The 19,579-nt window shown below is 44.0% G+C and overlaps 1 protein-coding gene across 13 annotated transcripts in view; it reads left to right on the top strand.

Moving 5' to 3' along the window:
- CAB39L (calcium binding protein 39 like) overlaps positions 1–19,579 on the top strand; it is a 121,019-nt gene that overhangs the window by 93,157 nt on the left and 8,283 nt on the right. For 12 of the 13 annotated variants that reach the window (XM_006030187.3, XM_006030186.3, XM_025211760.1 and 9 more), the window contains 3 exons: positions 11,220–11,279; positions 15,600–15,665; positions 16,906–17,049. In XM_006030187.3, coding sequence (XP_006030249.1) covers positions 11,220–11,279; positions 15,600–15,665; positions 16,906–17,049 — 270 coding nt within the window. The remainder of the gene's footprint in view (positions 1–11,219; positions 11,280–15,599; positions 15,666–16,905; positions 17,050–19,579) is intronic. The other variant, XM_006030189.2, reaches the window with a different exon arrangement.

Below are 19,579 nucleotides of genomic sequence, written 5' to 3'. Positions count from 1 at the left end.
GGACCCCACTGCCCACGCCCTTCCAGGTCGATACCAGCCCATCCACCACCACTCTCTGGGTATGACCCTCTAGCCAATTTGCCACCCACCGGACTGTGTAATCATTCAAGTCACAGCCTCTTAATTTGTTCACCAGTATGGGGTCGGATACCATATCAAAGGCCTTCCTGAAGTCTATGTAAACGATGTCTACCATTACTCCTGCGTCCAGGTGTTTTGTAACCTGGTCATAAGAAGAGACTAGATTAGTCAGGCATGATCTACCTGCTATGAACCCGTGCTGGTTTCCCCTCAGCATAATTTTTCCTGCTGGGCTCTCACATATATGGGCCTTAATAATCTTTTCAAAGACTTTGCCAAGGATGGAGGTGAGACTGACTGGCCTATAGTTGCCTGGATCCTCCTTCCTTCCCTTCTTGAAAATAGGGACCACATTGGCCCTTTTCTAGTCCTCCGGGACCTGGCCTGTGCACCATGTGCGCTCAAATATTCTTGCCAGTGGCTGTGCAATGACATCAGCCAGTGCCTTCAGTACCCTCGGATGGAGCTTATCCGGGCCTGCCGACTTAAACGCATCCAACCCTTCCAAATGACTCTGCAACAGCTCAGGGTCAACGCTTGGTAGTCTGGCGCCCTGCTGCCGCCTCTCTACAATCCCATTGTGAGACTTGTCTTGCCCCTTGCTTAGGAACACTGAAGCAAAGAACTCATTGAGGAGTTCCGCCTTGTCCCCCCTGTCTGTCACCAATTGCTTTTGCCCATTCAGTAGTGGTCCTATTCCGCTGTGGGCCTTCCTTTTACTCCCTATATATCTGAAAAACAATTTTTTGTTATCCTTTACTTGGGATGCCAGCCTCAGCTCCATGGTAGCTTTGGCGTTTCAAACTGCCTCCCTACAACTGCGAGCTGAGGAGGTTATATTCCTCTTTAATAATCTCTCCCTGTTTCCACTGCTTATATGCTCCCCCTTCTTGCCCTTAGGCTGCTCTGGATTTCTCTGGTCAGCCAAGGAAGCCTCTTGGCCCCTTTCCCCCTTATCAGGATTGTCTCCCTCTGTGCCTAAAGAATCGCTTCCTTAAGGCACAACCACCCTTCCTGGGCTCCCATCTCACCAAATCTCTTACTCTGCAGTGCATCATTGACTAAACGCCTGAGCTCGCTGAAGTCAGCCTTCCTAAAGTCTAGCACTTCCACCCAAGTAGTTACCTTTCCCACTCTATGCCTTATGATGAATTCTGTTATTTGGTGGTCGCTGTCCCCCAGGTGACTACTGATCTGTAGGTCTCCTACCTGTGCGGGCCGGGAGTGGTCCGAGGCTTTCGGGGGTGCGCGGCGGGCTGTGGCCGGGAGCCCACAACGGTAGGGCGGGTACTTTTGCACGACGGACTAGAATTAGGCACGGACTCGTAGCGGTTAATTAAAGATTGTTTTACTTACACCGTAGGTGGTCGCGGTGCAGGCAGGAAAAACTTTCTTGAGTTGCAGTTACAGACAAACACAAGTGGAGTTTGCTAGGCTCCACCGAAGACACACGCACGGAGTTTGCTAGGCTCTGCAAAAACAAATACGACAGAGCTCTGGATACCCTTGACAAGCGCGCAAAACCATAGATACGTCTTAAGAAGTTAATGAACGAGACAGGAAGAGGTTGGTGGTTGATCAGGCCGCTGAACTCCTCTGAGACGCACACAAAGTTTCTATTACTCTGCCGCATGCTCAGAGTCCCCACGAGATGGTTGTGGAGTCCTCTACAACTTGGGCGGAAACTGCTCTAACCTTTTATATGGCTAGCGAGCCAATTGCTAGCCGCCCCGTAGGAATAATTTAGAAACAGCCAATAATGGGGTACGAATTTACATACGGGTGGTGGGAACTCCTTTGCACCGGGGTTTTCTCTCTGCAGCTGAGAATTGCACCGTGCAAAGAAAGCTCCATGTGGTGGGAAATAATTCTGCAGTGCTGAAGCGCACACACAATCATTGGGTCATGACACTACCATGTCATCCCCTGTTGCCAATACCAGGTCCAGTAAGGCATTCCCCCTAGTGGGACCGTGTACCTCCTGCATCAGGTGGAGGCCCTGTACACAGGATAGGAACCTGCGTGAATGGTGGGAATTTGATGTCTGCATCTCCCAGCAGATGTCAGGGTAGTTTATGTCCCCATGACTACCGCTTCCCTAGTCTTTATGGTCATCGAGAGCTGCCTCAGGAGCCCCAAATCTAGTTCTTCCCTTTGGTGTGGGGGTCTGTAACAGACCCCTACCACCAAATCCCTTTTCCCTTGACCTCCATGTATCCTAACCCACAATCCTTCTACTTTCTCCTCCTCTGATTCCATTTTGATAAGGGTCGATGTATAACGCTCCTTGACATAGAGTGCAGCCCCTCCCCCTCTCCTCCCCACTCTATCCTTTCTGTACAGCTTATAGCCCTCAATGTGTACCGCCCAGTCACGGGTAGAGTCCCACCAGGTTTCTGTTAACCCCACTAAGTCGTAAGTTTTTTCTGCAAGCAGGAGTGCTAGTTCATCCTGCTTGAGATCTTCCAACACAATGGTATTGCTGCTTTTCACAGAACATCTGGGACATTTCTGTCTCCAGAGTGGTTGAGAAGTTGGAGATGCTGGATCATTTTAATGAGGCTGCCTGTTAGTTTATCAAATGTACTTTTTTTGGTTGGATCTTGCATTGAGTCCTTTCTGCAGGGGTCTCTGAGTTTTTTTTATTTGGCTTTTCCCCCTTCTGTTTTGGAACAGTCTCAGGCACAGTGCGCTGCCTGAGCACACGCTGGAGCTATTGGGTAGCTTATTGTCTTTTCCTTGTTTTGTTTTCATCTCCTGGTGATAAAATGAGACTTCTGTTAGATAAGAATAACTAAATGAGGGTCTGATCAAGCAAGCCTTCCACACACATCCCTGCTGAAATCAAAGGCACTTACACCTCTGGAGGTCTTGCAGGATAATTCTCTAAACCAGAGGTGTGTTAATGATCATCAGCTGTGCTGGATATCATTGGAAAGTACAGGGTTCTCCATTCCTAGCAGAGTCTGCAAGGATGAGATACTGCAATAGGGAATCTTAAAAGAAATCCGTAAGTTCTGCAGGACATAAGCAATTCATGTGCTATTCACTCATGGCCAGTATACTTGGTAGGAATCATACTTGCCAAATCATTTAGTGATTAGTCCTGATATATGTTACTCTCTAAAATTGCTGCAAGCTGTATTATAGACTCAGTTTTGGGGTCATTGTGGACCTGTACAAACCCTGAAAGATCCAACAACTGCGCACCAGAATGAACGCACACCAGAAATCTATCAAAGACAGAAATACTCAATTACTGGTGGGGGCACATTTCTCACAAGAAAACCACTCTCTCTCCAATCTCTCAGTCCTGATCCTCAAAGGAAACTTACACAACACATCCCAGAGACGAGCCTATGAACTCCACTACATCAACCTCCTGGATACTAAAAATCATGGACTAAATATAGACATTGGATTTTTGACACATTATAATCTGCCTGACAACTGCCTCCCCAGCCCAGCCTCTGACTTCTTTACTTTTCATTCCATCCAGGAAGAGCACACACCAACTGCTGAAACTTCCTTAGCCTGACAAAGGGTTTTTGAACCCGAAAGCTTGCTTAATAACTATTCTCCAACTATTTGGGTTGGTCTAATAAAAGATATCAAATTCACCCAAGGAACCTTGTCTCCTATGTCCTTAGACCAACACAGCTACAACCTACACTCCTGCAGCATTTCCCTGTAGCATTCTGCAAACTGTACCTGATGCTTTTTTAGTATGTTTCAGTACCCTCTTAGGGAAAACCAGGTGCTACAGCTCCTTCAGTTATACTTCTTGCACTTCCACTTAACTGGGAGAGGGGGTGTTTCTGCTTTTCATTTCCTCCACTGCCTTGTCCCCAGAAAATTTCCATTCTGGGCTCTGCAGTAGAGTTACAATTACTGAACAAATAAAGACAGAGACTAAAAAAACTCCAGGTAATTGTATTCCTCCTGCCCTCAGCCCTATAGTCAAATGTTTCTGCCCTGTTTGGATGTTCATAGGACTGCGGTTCAGGGACTCAGCAAGCTTTAGTTGATCACTGTGGAAACCTGTAATTTATAAGACTAATTTAAAATGGAGGAATGGCCACTGCAAAATAATTATGCAGTTTTTAACATGTACATCTAGATTTGGGGCCAGATACATAAAAGGGCTTAAGTGTCTAAAGCCAGACAGGCAGATTTTATGTTCCTAAGTACAAATCACAGTCCAAAACCCCTTCTTGGCAGCCTCATTAGGCTCCTCCCTAACACTTGACTGAGTTTCCGTAGGCATCTGTATGTGCCAAGGACTGCCCTTGTCTGAGTAGGTACATGCCTAGTTCAGACATAAGCTCTGCTGGGATCCAGAAACAAAGATGTCACATTGCCCCCGAATCCCAGAAGGGATGCATGATCCAGTAGGAATGCTGTAAGAGTATTGCAGGCACACCTAGTGGATTTGGCCCTCTTTTATACAATATAGTCATAGTTGCTTTCTTTAAAAATCTCAGTTGCCAACAGAAAACAAGAGGTTGTTGATGGTGAAGTCCACCTATAGCCACTATGCTGTCATATGAAAAGTGGCTACCTCCACCTGTACCACCTCTTCTTTTAATAGCTAAGTTTTAAAAGAAGACTGTTAGCCTTCCTGTAGGTAGCTTCCTGCTCTTTTCCAGGGGGGTTCTGCATCTTTTTGAGGAGCTGTGCACCTAAATAGTAGACCAGTAGTTCTCAACTTTTTAGATTCAAGGCACCTCTCATTAAACTCAAGAGCTGCCCTCAGAAAGTGGCAGCTCTTAGCTTTCACTCATGTTCTGTGTAAAAATAATAGAGCGATTCCTCTGTTGCAAAGATCTCAGGCCACACTAATTCAAAATGTTTTTTGACAATGTGGATTCTTATTTGAAATCTCTGGTTTATCTGGTGAATCATGCTGTAGCTGCTTACACAGCTTACAGTGATAATATTGTGTGGCACCTCACAGCATCCTTAAATGGATCTTGCAGCATACCAGGATGCTGTAGCACCCTGGTTGACCATCACTGCCGTAGATACTGAAGCATGTAATGTGTAATGTAGGCCCCTCAAGTCTTTTCTTTGGTTAGGCCTTAGTCTGAATCTCTTTGGGGGTTGTGAAATGGAGGAATTCTTAAAGTCACAGGAAACATCATTTTATGTTTATTTTAATAATTCTCCACATTCTTCACAATGTCGTGTTGCAAGGTAATGGTTGGCCTCTTCATTGGATTTAGATGAAAAGAAAGAGGACCAATAGCCCAAACAGATGAGAATAGAGCAATGGCAGAAAAGATAGGATGGTAACAACCCACCAGAGGCCAGGGAAGGGACAATTTAGAGACGAAGTGCCAACTTGAGCATCACAGTAGCACCCTCTGTGACGAGCAGAAATTTCTGCTTCTAACTCTCACGATTTTATGGCAAATCTTGTGATACTCGTTTTTTTTTCCTTAAAGTCTCAGCTCCCAAATTCATGCTCTAACTTAAAAATCTTGGCTCTCCTTAAAAATAAATGAAGTTTTTAGCTTATGTATGCAGAAAGAACCTTGAAAATATGATTTGAGAGCTCCCTCAAGACTCATAAGACAAACATGAGGAATACCAAATCTATTATTTTAAACAATAGCATGACTAGGGTGAGGGGAAGGCCTAGGTCATGGTTTCTGAACACTTTTTTTAAACTGGCTAAACTGAGAAATTGGAAAAGGAGGGCAATGGAGGGGCTGGAGTGTAGCAGTCTAGGTTAAATCATTTTAGTGTGGACTGAAACACAGTAACCTCCCTATTGACAGGTGACAAAGGGATTAGAGCAAGAAGAGGGACTTGGAAGGGCATAGGTGGCATTTTCCCATTAAACTCCTTTTTAAATCTCTATCTAATGGTGACACCATAGTTCACAGAGAGGTAATGTAAGTGAGCCAAATATAAGAAGCTGAATAGAATTCTGGCTCTGAGAAGGAGATGGAAAACACAAATGCAGCACATGTTGTCACATGCAGTCTCCACACACAGTGTCCCTACATTAAAAATTATGTTGGCTGAAATCTATTCTACTTTATGCTGTGTGTAGTTGGCTTTTCTGTCCCTTGCAAGGTACTGATGTAACCCATGAGCAAAATGTGGATGCTTCTTAGGTTTAATTCATTGGAACATTTTGGGTAGTCTCTGAAAAAATCACTTAAGAAAGCTGGGAGAAAATCTTTTCAGTGAGAGATCCTTCTAAATATAGACGTGGTTCTTTTTTCTTGTGTCTGTTCTTTGCTGTCATAGAAACAAGTTGTTCCTTCTTTCCTCATGAAAAGCTAATTAGAAACATGATTAGGTAGACCCCAGAAACAATTAAAAGATACTCTTGGAGAGTTCAATCCAGCAATGCAAGACCTGAAACCTGGTCTTAATTTTTACTGTCATCCTTTAACCTATTGCATAGGGGCCTTTGTACACACCACAAAATTAGCCTTTAAAGCAACTTACATGCTTTTGCACCACTTTAATGGTGTTGCTGTTTACACTCTTGATGGCCTATTGCACTTTAAATGACTTTGGTATGTAGCAAGGTAAAACACCTCCAAGGTGTTTTAGTTTGCTACCCTAACAAAGTGCAACAGCCATGGACAGAAACACTGGGCCCTGCACGGCTCAGGCTGCGCAACCCAACTGCAGCTCGTGCAGGCAGGATCCGCTGAAGGAAAAAACAACAACACCAGGCCTGATCTTTTTATTTATTTATTTTTCTTCCCTGGAGCTTGCCTGCCTGAGCTGCATGGGGGCTCAGTGCTTCCTTCCACAGCTGTGGTGCCTGGGCCGGGTGCCAGAAGGCAGGTGCCACCTGGTGAGCACTACCACTGCAGAGGAAAGCACTGCCATCCCGCCCCCCACCTTGCCTGTAGTTCAGGGACTGTTTGGTTTGCTGGCAGCTCACTCCTCACCCCCACTACCAGAGAGGCAGGTACACGCCATGGGGTTTTAGTTCAGTTTACATTGAAGCAGTCTTTTTAAAAACCTACTGTTTCAATTTAGGGAGAAGTAAACCAAATTAAACCCCCGTGGTGTGTACAAGCACCTTAGGTAGACATTGGTATAATGGGAATAGCTCCTTGCTCTTAAATAGTCAATCAAGGTGGATTTCCAATTCCTACCAACTCTATTAAACAGTAGGGGAGGCTTAGTTATTATTTAGCTTGCTATCTAACCTTGTTATCTCTGGTTTAAAATCATTATAGCAGTAGTAGTATACAAATTAGGCATTTACAAGTAAAAAATATGTTCATTGTAGCAGCTTTTTACAAGAATGTGCCATGACTTAACTTCTTAAATAGTGTTTGTCCCATTCCTCTCTCTGTGTTCAAAGGAGAAAGTATTTATCTGTCAGGCAGAGTCAAGGATGATAAAAGTTTCCTTGATGGTTTTTTTTCTATTCCAAGCTCTGCTGCTAAATCACTGGAGAAGAAATTTACATCATTTTCAGAAAGGGAGATTAATTGTGCTTTGAGGATAGTAGCAATATGGTTGGGACGAGTAACAGAAACACATAGCAGGGACTGGGATAAAACATGTTTGAACTGCAGTAGAGCCTGCAAACTACAGCACCCCCAGTGAATCACTGTGAGTAGAATGATGTGACTCCTAAACTCACCAGCTGGGGAACTCACTGCCACAAGTTGTATTATTAAGGCTGAGAGTTTAGTAGGAATTAAAAATAGGATGCATGAATAACAAAAACCCATAGTTGTGCTAGCTAGATAGGTGAAAGTACATTTCAGCCTCAGGCTTCAGAGCAGAGGTAAATCCATAACATGGCTGTCTCTTTTGCCTTATCTGAAGCTTCTTGTATTGGCCAGTGAAAGAAATAAGACACAAGAATAGAAATAAGTGATGTGCAACCAACAGGATTCACAAATTGCGTTACTACCCTGATTTTTAAGACTAAAAATAAGCTTTACAGCTTTTCATTCACTGGATTACTGAACTTGTGCTTGGTTTTGCCAGCCTCTTGTTTGGTTTCTAATACAGCTACATGGGCGTCTGGTTCAAAGAAGAAAGCCCTGTCTATTACATGCAGCAGAGAAGGATTTAATTAAATCTGCTTTAAAATTAAAGGATATTTATAGTAGGAAAGTTTTGGAATTTTTAATGATCTTAAGATGTGTTTTTTAATTAAATTCAGCCAGGTGCAGCGGGGTAGGGAGCTGAGCTGCCAAGCACATGCAGGTGAAACAAGAAAAACTGACTTGTATTTAGAGACGCAATCAATAGTGGAGGGAGTACCTGTTGGAAGGGAGGGACAGTACTGATAACATCATGTGGTGCAGTACTGTCTTGTCATTTTTCTATGAATAAAAACAAAACTAATTTTGGATTATATTCAATTTGTGCAACATTGAATAATGTTGCACTCAATGTTGCACTCAGCTGATAAGTGTCCTACACAAAACATATATTGCATTCTAAAGTCTATTCTGCTAACCAACCCGAGACCCTTATAGCCCTGCTGAATAATAGAGTATTTTATAAGCACAGCATACCAGTTTTTATAGCACTTGTGCTTATGGGCCTCTCCTTGACTCTTTAAAATACCTGATGAAACAAATGCTGCAAGTATGAATCTTTTCAGTCTAATTTGTTGTGAAATAAATAAAAAGCTGATGAGCCCTCTGATTAAGTTTAATTTTGGAAATGTGGAGAACAGCTTTTTATGAAGATAATTCATCTGTCAGCTTCTGACAGCAAGTATGAAAGCTGGTGAAAGAAGGGGTGAATCTTTGCAAAATTAAATTGAAAAAAGATACAGATCTTGATGCAAAGACATTAAAGTCAATGGAAAAATATTCTTTAACTTCATCTAGCTTTTAATGAGGCCTTTGTTGTACATCAGTGTTGAAGAGGACAGTAAGATAAAAAGGATTCAAAATTTGGATGCCCCAATTTGGCACTGGAGTTCTCCTTCAGACGCCTAATAGAGGCTTGATTATCAGGGGTGCTGAAAAAGCTCCCATAGTCTTTATTGAGTGTGAGAGTGCCTCACAAGGTCTGAAGTTGAGGCACATGTGGATGTAGTCTGCCACTTTTAATTTGTAGGCCTGGTTATGCATTTATTGACTTTTTGTAGGACTTTGTGAGGCTAAACAACTTTGGGGGTGCAAGCTTCTTTGTATAGAAATTAACACTTTAAATAAAAAAGTGGATATGACCTTAATATTCATTGGTAATAACTTCCTCAGTGTTGGATTAAATTTAAAATTGCATTTGCATTCATCAGCAGTACATTCCTGTAATGACCAACCTGTGGCTTAAGTGCCACAAGTAGCATGGGCAGCCTTCATGTATGGCATGCTGCAGATCAGGGAGAGGACAGATAGTAGAGCAGAGAGCAGCACATAGGACAGGAAGAAGAAGGCAGAGCAAGAGATCAGGCAAGGAGTGCAGAGTAGGGAGCAGAAAGCAGAGCAGCAGATCAGGCAGAGGAAGGGGATTGGAGTGACACTCGGAAGTTATAGGGCTAATTTGTGGCACCTGCCAAAAAAGGCTGGTCACCACTGCTATAGTTGATCAACTCTTTCCTCACCATGTTGCTTAAGGAAATGAGCAGGTCTGGGACAGTTTGCAGATTTCATGGGTTACATGTGGCCTTCAGGCTATAGTCTGGCCTCTTCTGCTTATGTGCCATTTTCTAAAAGGTTGTTTTGAATTTTAAGTTATAGTTATTTTACTGTTAACATTTTAAATACTAATTCTTGCACAAGCTCACAGGTCATAAAAAAATCTATATGGATCTGCTTAGAACAGTGGTGCTTAGCCTAGCTGCGGGCCAGTTGCATGGTGAAGGGTCAGATCCAGTGCAGGATCAGTCTGTGGGTGCAGTCCAGCCTGATCCCATGCCCCGAGCTCAGGCCTTATATACTAGCCTGGCCCTGCACGCCTGTATCTAGCCCACAGACTGGCCTGACTCTGCACTGGCATGATCTAGCAATGCACGCCCATGTCATCTGTCTTGCAAGGCTCCCCACAGGACCAAAAATTTGGCAGCAGGGGAGTGGTAGTCAATGCTTCCACCACTCCCCTATTGGCAAATTTCTGAACCTGTGGGGAGACCCACAGGCTAGATAAAACAGCTCAGTGGGACAGATCTAGGCTGTAGGCTGTAGGTTTTGGACTGCTAATACTCCCTAGGGCCCCAATCAGACATTATGCTTAGAACATGATTAACTGCTTAATCACATCTTAAGTAGTGAGCTGGCCACAGGTTAATTCAATTAATGGCTTGATAAAACAAGGAATAAGCCGTAAAGTTATCACACAAAAAATGCATAATAAATTTGTGACTCGTTTCTTTAGTTGAACGTGTGACCAGTACTCCCTGCCTCCAGAGCACACTGGAGCCGTTCAAGACTCGCATGTGCTCCAGAGGCTGGAAGCCCCAGTTTAGCTGATTGGAGCTCCCAATTAGGGGAGTGTATCAGAGCCAAAGGCTCCTCTGAACTACCACAACTGAAAGCGCTTATCAGCTGATCCAGGCTCCCAGCCATGGGAGTGTCATGAGCCAAGCTTGCTACCTACTGGTTCAGGGGGCGCCTCATGATCATGGTCCCTGGCTCCCCCTGCACCAACAATATGGTGCAATGGGATTTAACATCCATCAGTGGCCTAAATGATATTAATTCTGTTTTTATTCACTGAACTGTTCATAAGTCATAATGAACATGTGACTTGATAACTGAAAGGAGGCGCTACTTCACTGTCAGGGAGGCTAGGATCTGGAACCAACTTCCAAACAAAGTGGTGCAGGCTCCTACCCTGGGGGTCTTTAAGAGGAAGTTAGACGAACACCTCGCTGGGGGCATTGGACCCCAGTACTTTTTCCTGCCATGGCAGGGGGTCGAACTTGATGATCTGCTCAGGTCCCTTCCAACCCTACCAACTATGAAACTATGAAATTGGTAGTAAACGGGACATTATCATTCTTTGAATTATCTTTCTTTGAGATAAATTTGGAAATTATTCTGTAGGAGGAGGCCTGACTGAAAACATTCTTTATGCTCTTACAGTTGAACATGAAATGTATGGCATAAATTAGTGCAGATAATATGGGCACTTGATTGACAAATCGTTTCACTGAATTCATTTTTTCCTGGTTTGTTCTCTACCAGGATCTACTTACAAGACACAAATTGTTGGTAGCAGATTTCCTTGAACAGAATTATGATACAGTAAGTACCAATGATTTTTCAACCTTACTAAGAAATGATTATTGTGATAAATCCATTCATATTTGCTGCTTTTCGGAAGTACTCAGAATAGGTTTGGTTTTTTAAAAATTTCATGCATGAGTCCCAATTCTGAATTCAACAGTTTAGTTCAGTGGTGTGCAAACTTTTGCCCTGCAGGTCTGATGAGTGGGGCTCATTTGTGGCCCAAACCAAGCCCCATATGCCAGGATCGGGCCTTGGGGCCAGCGTTACCGCCTCCTTGCCTCAAGTGCTGGGATTGGGCCCCAAGGCCTGGCACCACCCCTGTGTGCTGGAATTGATTTACAAGGATGTGCCCCCTGTCATCCCCACAGGCTGGGATTGGGCCCTGGGGGTTTGGCACCACTCCCTCCCACCCCACAGGGCTGCATTGGGTCCCAGGGGTCTGGTGCTACCGCCTCCCAGACCCTCACACTGGGATCGGACATTGGGGCCCAGCACTGCCCCTACCTGGCCCTGTGTGCCGCGATCCATCGGTCCATGGGGGGGCCCTGTAGGATGGATGACGTGGTGCAATGGGCTGGATTTGACCCATAGGCCAGGGGTTGAACACCCCTGGTTTAGTTCATCCATTTCTCAGATGAGATCCATGGAAATCACTAGTGGGATTTCAGGGAAGGTATTTCAGTAGACAGTTGAAGAGTGCATCCCAAATGACTCAAAATCAACCAAACTGTGGAGCTGAGTAGGATTGCATGCCCCCACCTAGAACTGAGAATCAGATCCTTTTGGCTAAAAGTGTCCACTTGACCAGGGGAGAATCCTTTTTAGTTTTCTCTGGTTATGACATTATTTCTTCTTTCGAGTCCAGAAAACAATACACATCAGATTTCTAGAACAGCTCAGGGTCAAAATCTAATCTTGTTTGATGTTGAAGGGTAGATGGCAGTTCCCACAGTGTTATTATGCAACCTATCTCTATTAGCAATAATAGGAATTACATATGCACAAAGATTAGACTGCTTTCATTTTTTTAATGTTTGCCTTTTGCTACAGTTCAGTAACACTCCACTAGTGCTAGGTAATTGTCATTCTTATCTCAGATGACATGCTGGGATATAGGAAAAGAGCTGCTGGAACTTAAATTAGTGATACTGGAAATTTGTATGTGCCCAAGTCCCAAGGGGCTGAGATGTGAATATAACTCTTATCATCCTAAGTGAATTAATCTATTGGTTTATTGCCATTTCTCTTTCATTTAAAATAGATCTGAACATCAGATGTGGGTCAAAAACATTCCATTGAATCAACTGAAATTGAACTTATGTGGCTGATGGAATTAGGCTGAGGGTTATGTTCTCGTATTACCATAGATGTTCTTTATTTTACTGCCAAAATAAAAAAGGCCAAAGAGTATTTCTTTCACCATTAGAAGTTATCCAGAAAGCTAACTAAAGGCTTTAAGCTTGCCTGCTGCTGAGTCACAAAGGCTCTTTGACTTGAGCAGAATTATTATATCTTCTTTTACCTTCCTCCGTCTCTCCTAAAGCACTGTGGTCGAATGAGCTGCTATGCTGAGTTTATGTAGCATTGAAGATCAAAGTACAGACTGTAGAGATTAATGTTCTTTAAGTGACTTTTAGTCAACAAACTAACAAAAAATGTTCATTTGGTGAAGAGATTGCAGCCAGCTCAAACCATCACCATCCCCCTTTGACTAATTTCATAGATTTCATAGACATCAGGGCTAGAAGGGACCTCGGAAGAACATCGAGTCCAGCCCCCTGCCCAAAGGGCAGGAAGTCAGCTGGGGTCATAGGATCCCAGCAAGATAAGCATCCAGTTTCATCTTGAAGGTGTTCAATGAAGGCGCTTGAACCACCTCCGGTGGCAGGCTGTTCCAGACCTTGGGGGCTCGGACAGTAAAGAAATTCTTCCTTATGTCCAGCCTGAAACGATCTTGAAGTAGTTTGTGACCATTCGACCTCGTCATCCCTTGGGGCGCTCTGGTGAACAAACGTTCCCCCAGATGCTGGTGGTCACCCCTGATAAACTTGTAGGTGGCCATCAGATCACCCCTGAGCCTGCGCTTTTTCAGGCTAGAGAGCCCCAGGGCTCTCAGCCTGTCATCGTAGGGTCTGCTTCCCTGACCTCTGATCATGCGCGTGGCTCTTCTCTGGACTCTCTCAAGCTTCTCCACATGATGACCCCCAAGTCTCTTTCTTCCATAGTGCTAGCCAACATAGCACTGCCGAGCCTATAAGGATGCTGCGGGTTTTTTTTCCCAAGGTGGAGAACCTTGCATTTATCGGCGTTGAACACCATCAGATTCTCGTCCGCCCACTTGCTGAGCCTGTCCAGGTCAGCCTGGATAACCTGCCTGTCTTCTGGTGTGGATGCTTTGCCCCAAAGTTTGGTGTCATCGGCGAACTTGGCCAGTTCTGATCGCTTCTGACTCCAGTGTCCACATCATTAATGAAGATGTTGAACAGTATGGGTCCAAGGACAGAGCCTTGGGGGACCCCACTGGTCACAGGACACCACGATGAGTGACTTCCATCGATTACTACCCTCTGGGTCCGACCCCGGAGCCAATTTTCCAGCCAGCGGATCGTGGAGGACCCAAGGCGACAATTGGCCAGTTTCTCCAAGAGGCGATCATGGGACACCAGATCGAAGGCTTTTTTGAAGTCAAGATATATGACATCAATCTCTTCTCCCTTGTCCAGGTGATAGGTCACCTGGTCGTAGAAGGAAATGAGATTGGTCAAGCAAGACCTACCCGCAACAAACCCGTGCTGGCTATCCCTTAAGATGTTGATGTCGGCCAGTCCATTAAGGATGGCCTCTTTAATAAACTTTTCTAAGATCTTCCCCGGGATAGAAGTCAGGCTGATGGGCCTATAGTTAGCCGGATCCACTTTCCTCCTTTTCTTGAAGATAGGCACCACATTGGCCTTCTTCCAGTCTTCGGGCACTACACCAGAGTGCCAAGAGTTTTCAAAAATCCGTGCTAGAGGCTGGGCTATGATGATTGCGAGCTCCTTGAGTACCCTGGGGTGAAGATTGTCAGGGCCAGCTGACTTGAAGGTATCCAGCTTCTCAAGATGTTCCTTCAGAAAGTCAGCATTAATGGAGGGCAGGGGATCACCCTCACCCGGACTTCCTGGCCCTGTAGCGGGCATGGGCGTCCCATGGGACTGATGACTGGCTCAGCAGGGGTCCAATGTTGCCTCTGCTTTTCCTCCGGCTCCCCACATATCTGAAAAAGGACTTCTTATTGTCCTTGATGCTCAAAGCTCGTTGGAGTTCAGTTGCAGCCTTGGCTTTCCTGGTCTGCTCCCTACAGGACCGGACCAGTGCAGAATAATCCTCCTTGGAGGTGACTCCCATCCTCCACCCTTTGTAGACCTTTCTTTTTAGCCTCAGGAGATCTGCTAGGTCCCTGGAGAGCCAGGGGGGCTGCTGTGCCCTCTTGCTGCCTTTCCTCCGAGATGGAATAGACTTAGTTTGTGCATTGAGGATCGCTCCCTTGAGGAGCAACCACTCTTCTTGAACTCCCCCCTCCCTGTGGTCACGGTCCCTTAGGGTCTCACTGACAAGCCTCCTGAGCTTGTCAAAGTCGGCTTTCCTGAAGTCAAGGACTTGCGTGTTGCTGACCGACTTGCCAGCTTTTCGGCAGATGGTGAAGGTGATCTGCTCGTGGTCGCTGTCACCCAGCTTCCCATCTTAGTCCCAGACTAAGATACAGTGAAAGAATTAGCTGTATATTCAACTCCTTTTTGGTTTGATCCTGTGATTTGCTTTTAAACCAAAGGGTGTCAAAGGCCATTACCACTTTAGTAAAGAGGCACCCAGTGCCTCCCAAGATGTGGCCCATTATTTTCAACAGTTTTGGGCATTATACCCTCAACGCTAAAAGGACAAAGTGACCGTGGATAGAAATGAACAGCTCCTCTTAGAATGACGGCATATTGAGCACATACATCTGATGGTAGACCTTACGTTCTAGTTTGGCAGCAGCTTCATAATGTATGAGAGGCAGGCACACTGTGAGACTCACAAGTGCACTACTTCATGCTAAACTCCTGTACATGTGCAAGCCAACAGTAATTGCTCCTGAACTGAACCACCCTTTGACAGGGAAAGGGGAATCACCCTTCACATGCATGTTACAGTTTGTCTCTGCAGAGAGTGGAGAAGCTGCAAATAAAGAGGGAGCCAAGAACTTGAGGGTAACATGGGCTGGCTTAGAAGCAGTGCCAGGTGGATGGGGCACAGGACAGAAGAATAGCTGCGAATAGAATACATTCTTTCCATTCTTTCTTCTTGTTCCTTTAGATCTTTGAGGACTATGAAAAATTGCTTCATTCTGAGAATTATGTAACAAAGAGACAATCTTTAAAGGTAATTATAAAATCACAAGACTCCTAACTTTTTTACTTAGCTCCATAGTGTGAAGTGTGTGTGTGTGTGCGTGCACATGCGCACACGCGTGCATCTGTGTCTCCATAACATGCAGAAGATGCTATAACAGGGTAACTGTGCAGACTTTGTTACAAAATAAATTACTTGAAGCAAATCTTAGTATTTTTGAAAACTGGGAAATTTCATGCATCTATATTATAGCTAGCATTAGAGAGTCCCAGCTCCTGAATCCAAAGAATAAAGCTGGGGCAGCAAGTTTTTCTGAAACAAATGTTCATCCTCTTTTTTTCCTCAAGGACACCTGAACTTTTAGGGCATTTATAGATGTGCTTTGGGGACGTTTAATTAATGGAGCTCTGAGAGCTGCACAAATTAGTGCCCAGAGCATCATGTGTATCAGCATCCCTGTGCTGAAAAATTTCTGCGGAGTTCTTTGAACTAAAGCTTGTCAAACGACCTTTAGTTTAAAGTGCCCCGCTACCACTTTTCAGCACAGGGACACTGATACACATGACACCGAAGTCTGCTGGAGTGCAGTAGTTACCATGCAATTACAGCATGTCGGAGCAGCCTCCCTGCACATGTATGGAGGCCCTTAGAGCCTAGTTCAGGGTGCTCATGAGGGAATTTGGTAAGTTCACCAGAATTCCCATTTCATCCATGGCACTGAAGCATCAAGCTGTTGAGTGCAACCCTCCTGACTGGAACCAAAAGGTGCATTGCACGTTGAGCCATTGTTAACAATCCCTTGATTCAGGGATGATCTCTACCATGGCTCATTGGTGAGTCTTGAGATGATTTTAGTGTACAATCCTTGAATCACAGATCTGTCTGCAGACATTGCAGGTCTTTCCACAGGGGAAAGTAGGCTGTGGGTTGGGAGTCCTTTCCTTTTCTCTCCTTTGCTCTCTGCATCAGGTCAGAGATATGTAAACAAAACTACCTTATGGGTGGCTGTGCTATGCTTACTTCTATATCTGGCTTGGGCCAACTCTTAATACATACTCTAAGATGGCATCCATTTTTGCAGTATCTGAATGATCAGTGCTATCACACTGTACCTCATTACATTAACTGCAAATTCAACTCAGAGTTGGGGTTTTTTTTAAAGGAAGCTATATTGAAACTCCTATGAGCAAAGGTGAAAATATGGTGCTCGCATCTGACATCGAAATACTGTGAGTCTATAAAGTCTTGTTTCTTGTGACTGTTTCCACAGCTGCTGGGTGAATTGATTCTGGACCGACACAATTTTGCCATCATGACAAAATATATCAGCAAACCAGAGAACCTGAAGCTGATGATGAACCTGCTGCGAGATAAAAGCCCCAACATTCAGTTTGAGGCCTTTCATGTGTTCAAGGTAAATCAGCATGAGATGCGGAAAGGAAGACCTTTTTTCTTTTGTTCTCTCAAGTTGGGTATGAGGAAATTGCAGAAAAATGGGGGTTTATTCAAAAAAACAATTCAAACCCTTGACAATGCTTGTTTGGTCTTTTTTCTCTCACAGTTTGGTGCTGTCTAAGGCAGGGTATTTTGAATCTGGCCTTAATGGTATGACGGGACCCTGACATATCAATGAGTTGCATTTAACAGGTGGAAATATACATGGCTGCTTGCAAAAGGCCAAACTGTAGGGGTCCACAGTGCCTTGTTCAGCCTCTTTACTCCTGTCACAATGTAACCCTGGGTAAAGATGGGGAAAGTCAATCATTTTGAAGTTGTGTGTTTCTAGCTTATTTCAACACAGGCAGATCAGAGTGATGGCGCTCGGAGGGAGGCTGCACAAGTGGTTTCAAAGCTTTACAAAGATGTGATAAGGCAGAGCCTAGAGTAGGCTTAATCCTTCTATTTCTGTTTGTCTTTTGCATTGCTTATTAATGCATCCTTACAAGATTGTCTTAAAATATTATCAGCCCAGTCATAAAAACTGCCTGTCCATCCTTTGCTGTGACTGATGATAATGAAAGAAATTTCACTTGCCTTGGGCAAATGGAGGAGTAGAATTTATTATTATGCAGAGCTACCTTTAATTCAAAATTAGCTTATAAATATGCATGGTCCTATTTTCATAATTTGCAAAATGTAACTTGTAGCAGAGTGGGGTAAAGCCAATGCAGAAAGGGTATTCTCTTTTAAAAGATGTCTGTAGAATAGATTAGCATCATCAAGTGATAGACTCTTTCAAAACCCTTCCCTTGCTTTTAAATGTTTGGGGTTTTTTTTTAAGTTTTTCTAATTTTGCAGTTCTGGCATTCTAGTTTGTTTAAAAAAAAAAAAATCTTTGCATGGCATTCAGGTCTCCACCCTGTGGCATGAAGGATGTCACGGCCTCTTCCATTTTCTTCTGTTACATAAAGAAATCTCAAGTGAAATTCTCAAAATATTTTAAGTATTTCCTTTCTTGCAAGAACTGGCACAAGAGATTCACTTAATTGCTTCTGTAAGATATTATACTGTCCCTTCATTGGCTTATTGTTTAGACAACCAAACTACTGTGAGTAGCTTGTGCTCTGACTCCTTATCAGGAAGTATGCAACTCAAAGATAAGCTGGGGAGAGCTAACCGAAACCACTTAGAGTGTTTGAGACTTTGGACATAGTTGAGAGGGAAGAGAGGTTTCATCTCTTAGCTGCTTTTTTCATATTCACAAAGTGCCACATTCTTATATATGAAAGACTGTCCCTAAATTAATCCATTAGGCCACTACATATGCTACTGCAGATCCTTCTTTACTACTTAATTCTGTTGTGATATTTCCAAGTCATGGCTAGAGGCATTGCAGTTGAGACTAGGTGATTTTATCTGAAAAGAGATGCCGCAGAGGCTTTGAAATGTGCTAGAGCTGTAACCATGTAGTTTTATTACTGTTGTCTTTGCTCTCCTTCCCTACTGCCACCCTCCATTTGTTTTTTTAATTAATTGTTTCCAGTTTTAATTTCAGAATGCAGATACTTTGCGGGGGGGGCTCGTGTCTGCTCTGTGTTTTGTGCAGCACCTAACACCCTGCAGATCTGGTGCTAGGCAAAGCAAATAGGAAACAATTGTACCCATTCAAGTTAGAGGGCTAAATTTTGCCCTCTGATAAATGAGCCTCTTTGTTTAACAATATCTGAAACTAGTAGTTAAAGCTGAAGGCAATGCGTGCAATATCCGTCTTCCAGGTATTCCATGGGAGTTGCCCCATGTGATTAAGCAGACTCTGACCAGTTGACATGACACATTTATAAGTAGAAGTAAAATTCTACCTTCAACTTGAATGAAATTCCCCTCTCTAAATTGCACTGTAAGATCTCGATGTATTCAGGGATCATTCCATGTTTACAAAACAATTACAGAATAAATGCTAGACAAGTGCGCTGTGAATTAAAAGCTTTCCAGAATAGTTCAGACAGGAGCATTTTGCCCTTAGAATTTCTTAATGCAGGGAAAAAACACTGATGGGAACCAATCGAGGAAATCCCTGAATACCAACAAGAACATACGCCTAATGGAAAACAGTTACTGCCTTGTCACGAAGCCCTTTCTGACAGGTAAGGAGAATCATAGAAAATTAGGGTTAGAATGTCATCTAGTCAAAGCAGGACCATGCCCAGCTGGGTCATCCCAGCCAAAGCTTTGTCTAGTTGGGTCTTGCAAACCTCCAAGGATGGAGATTGCACTACCTCTCTGGGTAACCTGTTCCAGTGCTTTAATTATCCTCCTAGTGAGAAAATTCTTCCTGATATCAAACTTAAACTTGCCTTGCTGCAACTTGAGATTGTTGCTCCTTGTTCTGTCATCTGCCACCACTGAGAACAGTCTAGCTCCACCATCTTTTGAACCCCACTTCATAGATTCATAGATGTTAGGGTCGGAAGGGACCTCAATAGATCATCGAGTCCGACCCCCTG

The sequence above is a fragment of the Alligator sinensis genome, unplaced genomic scaffold (genome assembly GCF_000455745.1).
Source record: "Alligator sinensis unplaced genomic scaffold, ASM45574v1 scaffold820_1, whole genome shotgun sequence".
NCBI classification, from domain to species: domain Eukaryota; kingdom Metazoa; phylum Chordata; order Crocodylia; family Alligatoridae; genus Alligator; species Alligator sinensis.
The sequence above is the reverse complement of the archived record's forward strand: the minus strand, read 5'-3'. Positions and strand labels throughout refer to the sequence as shown.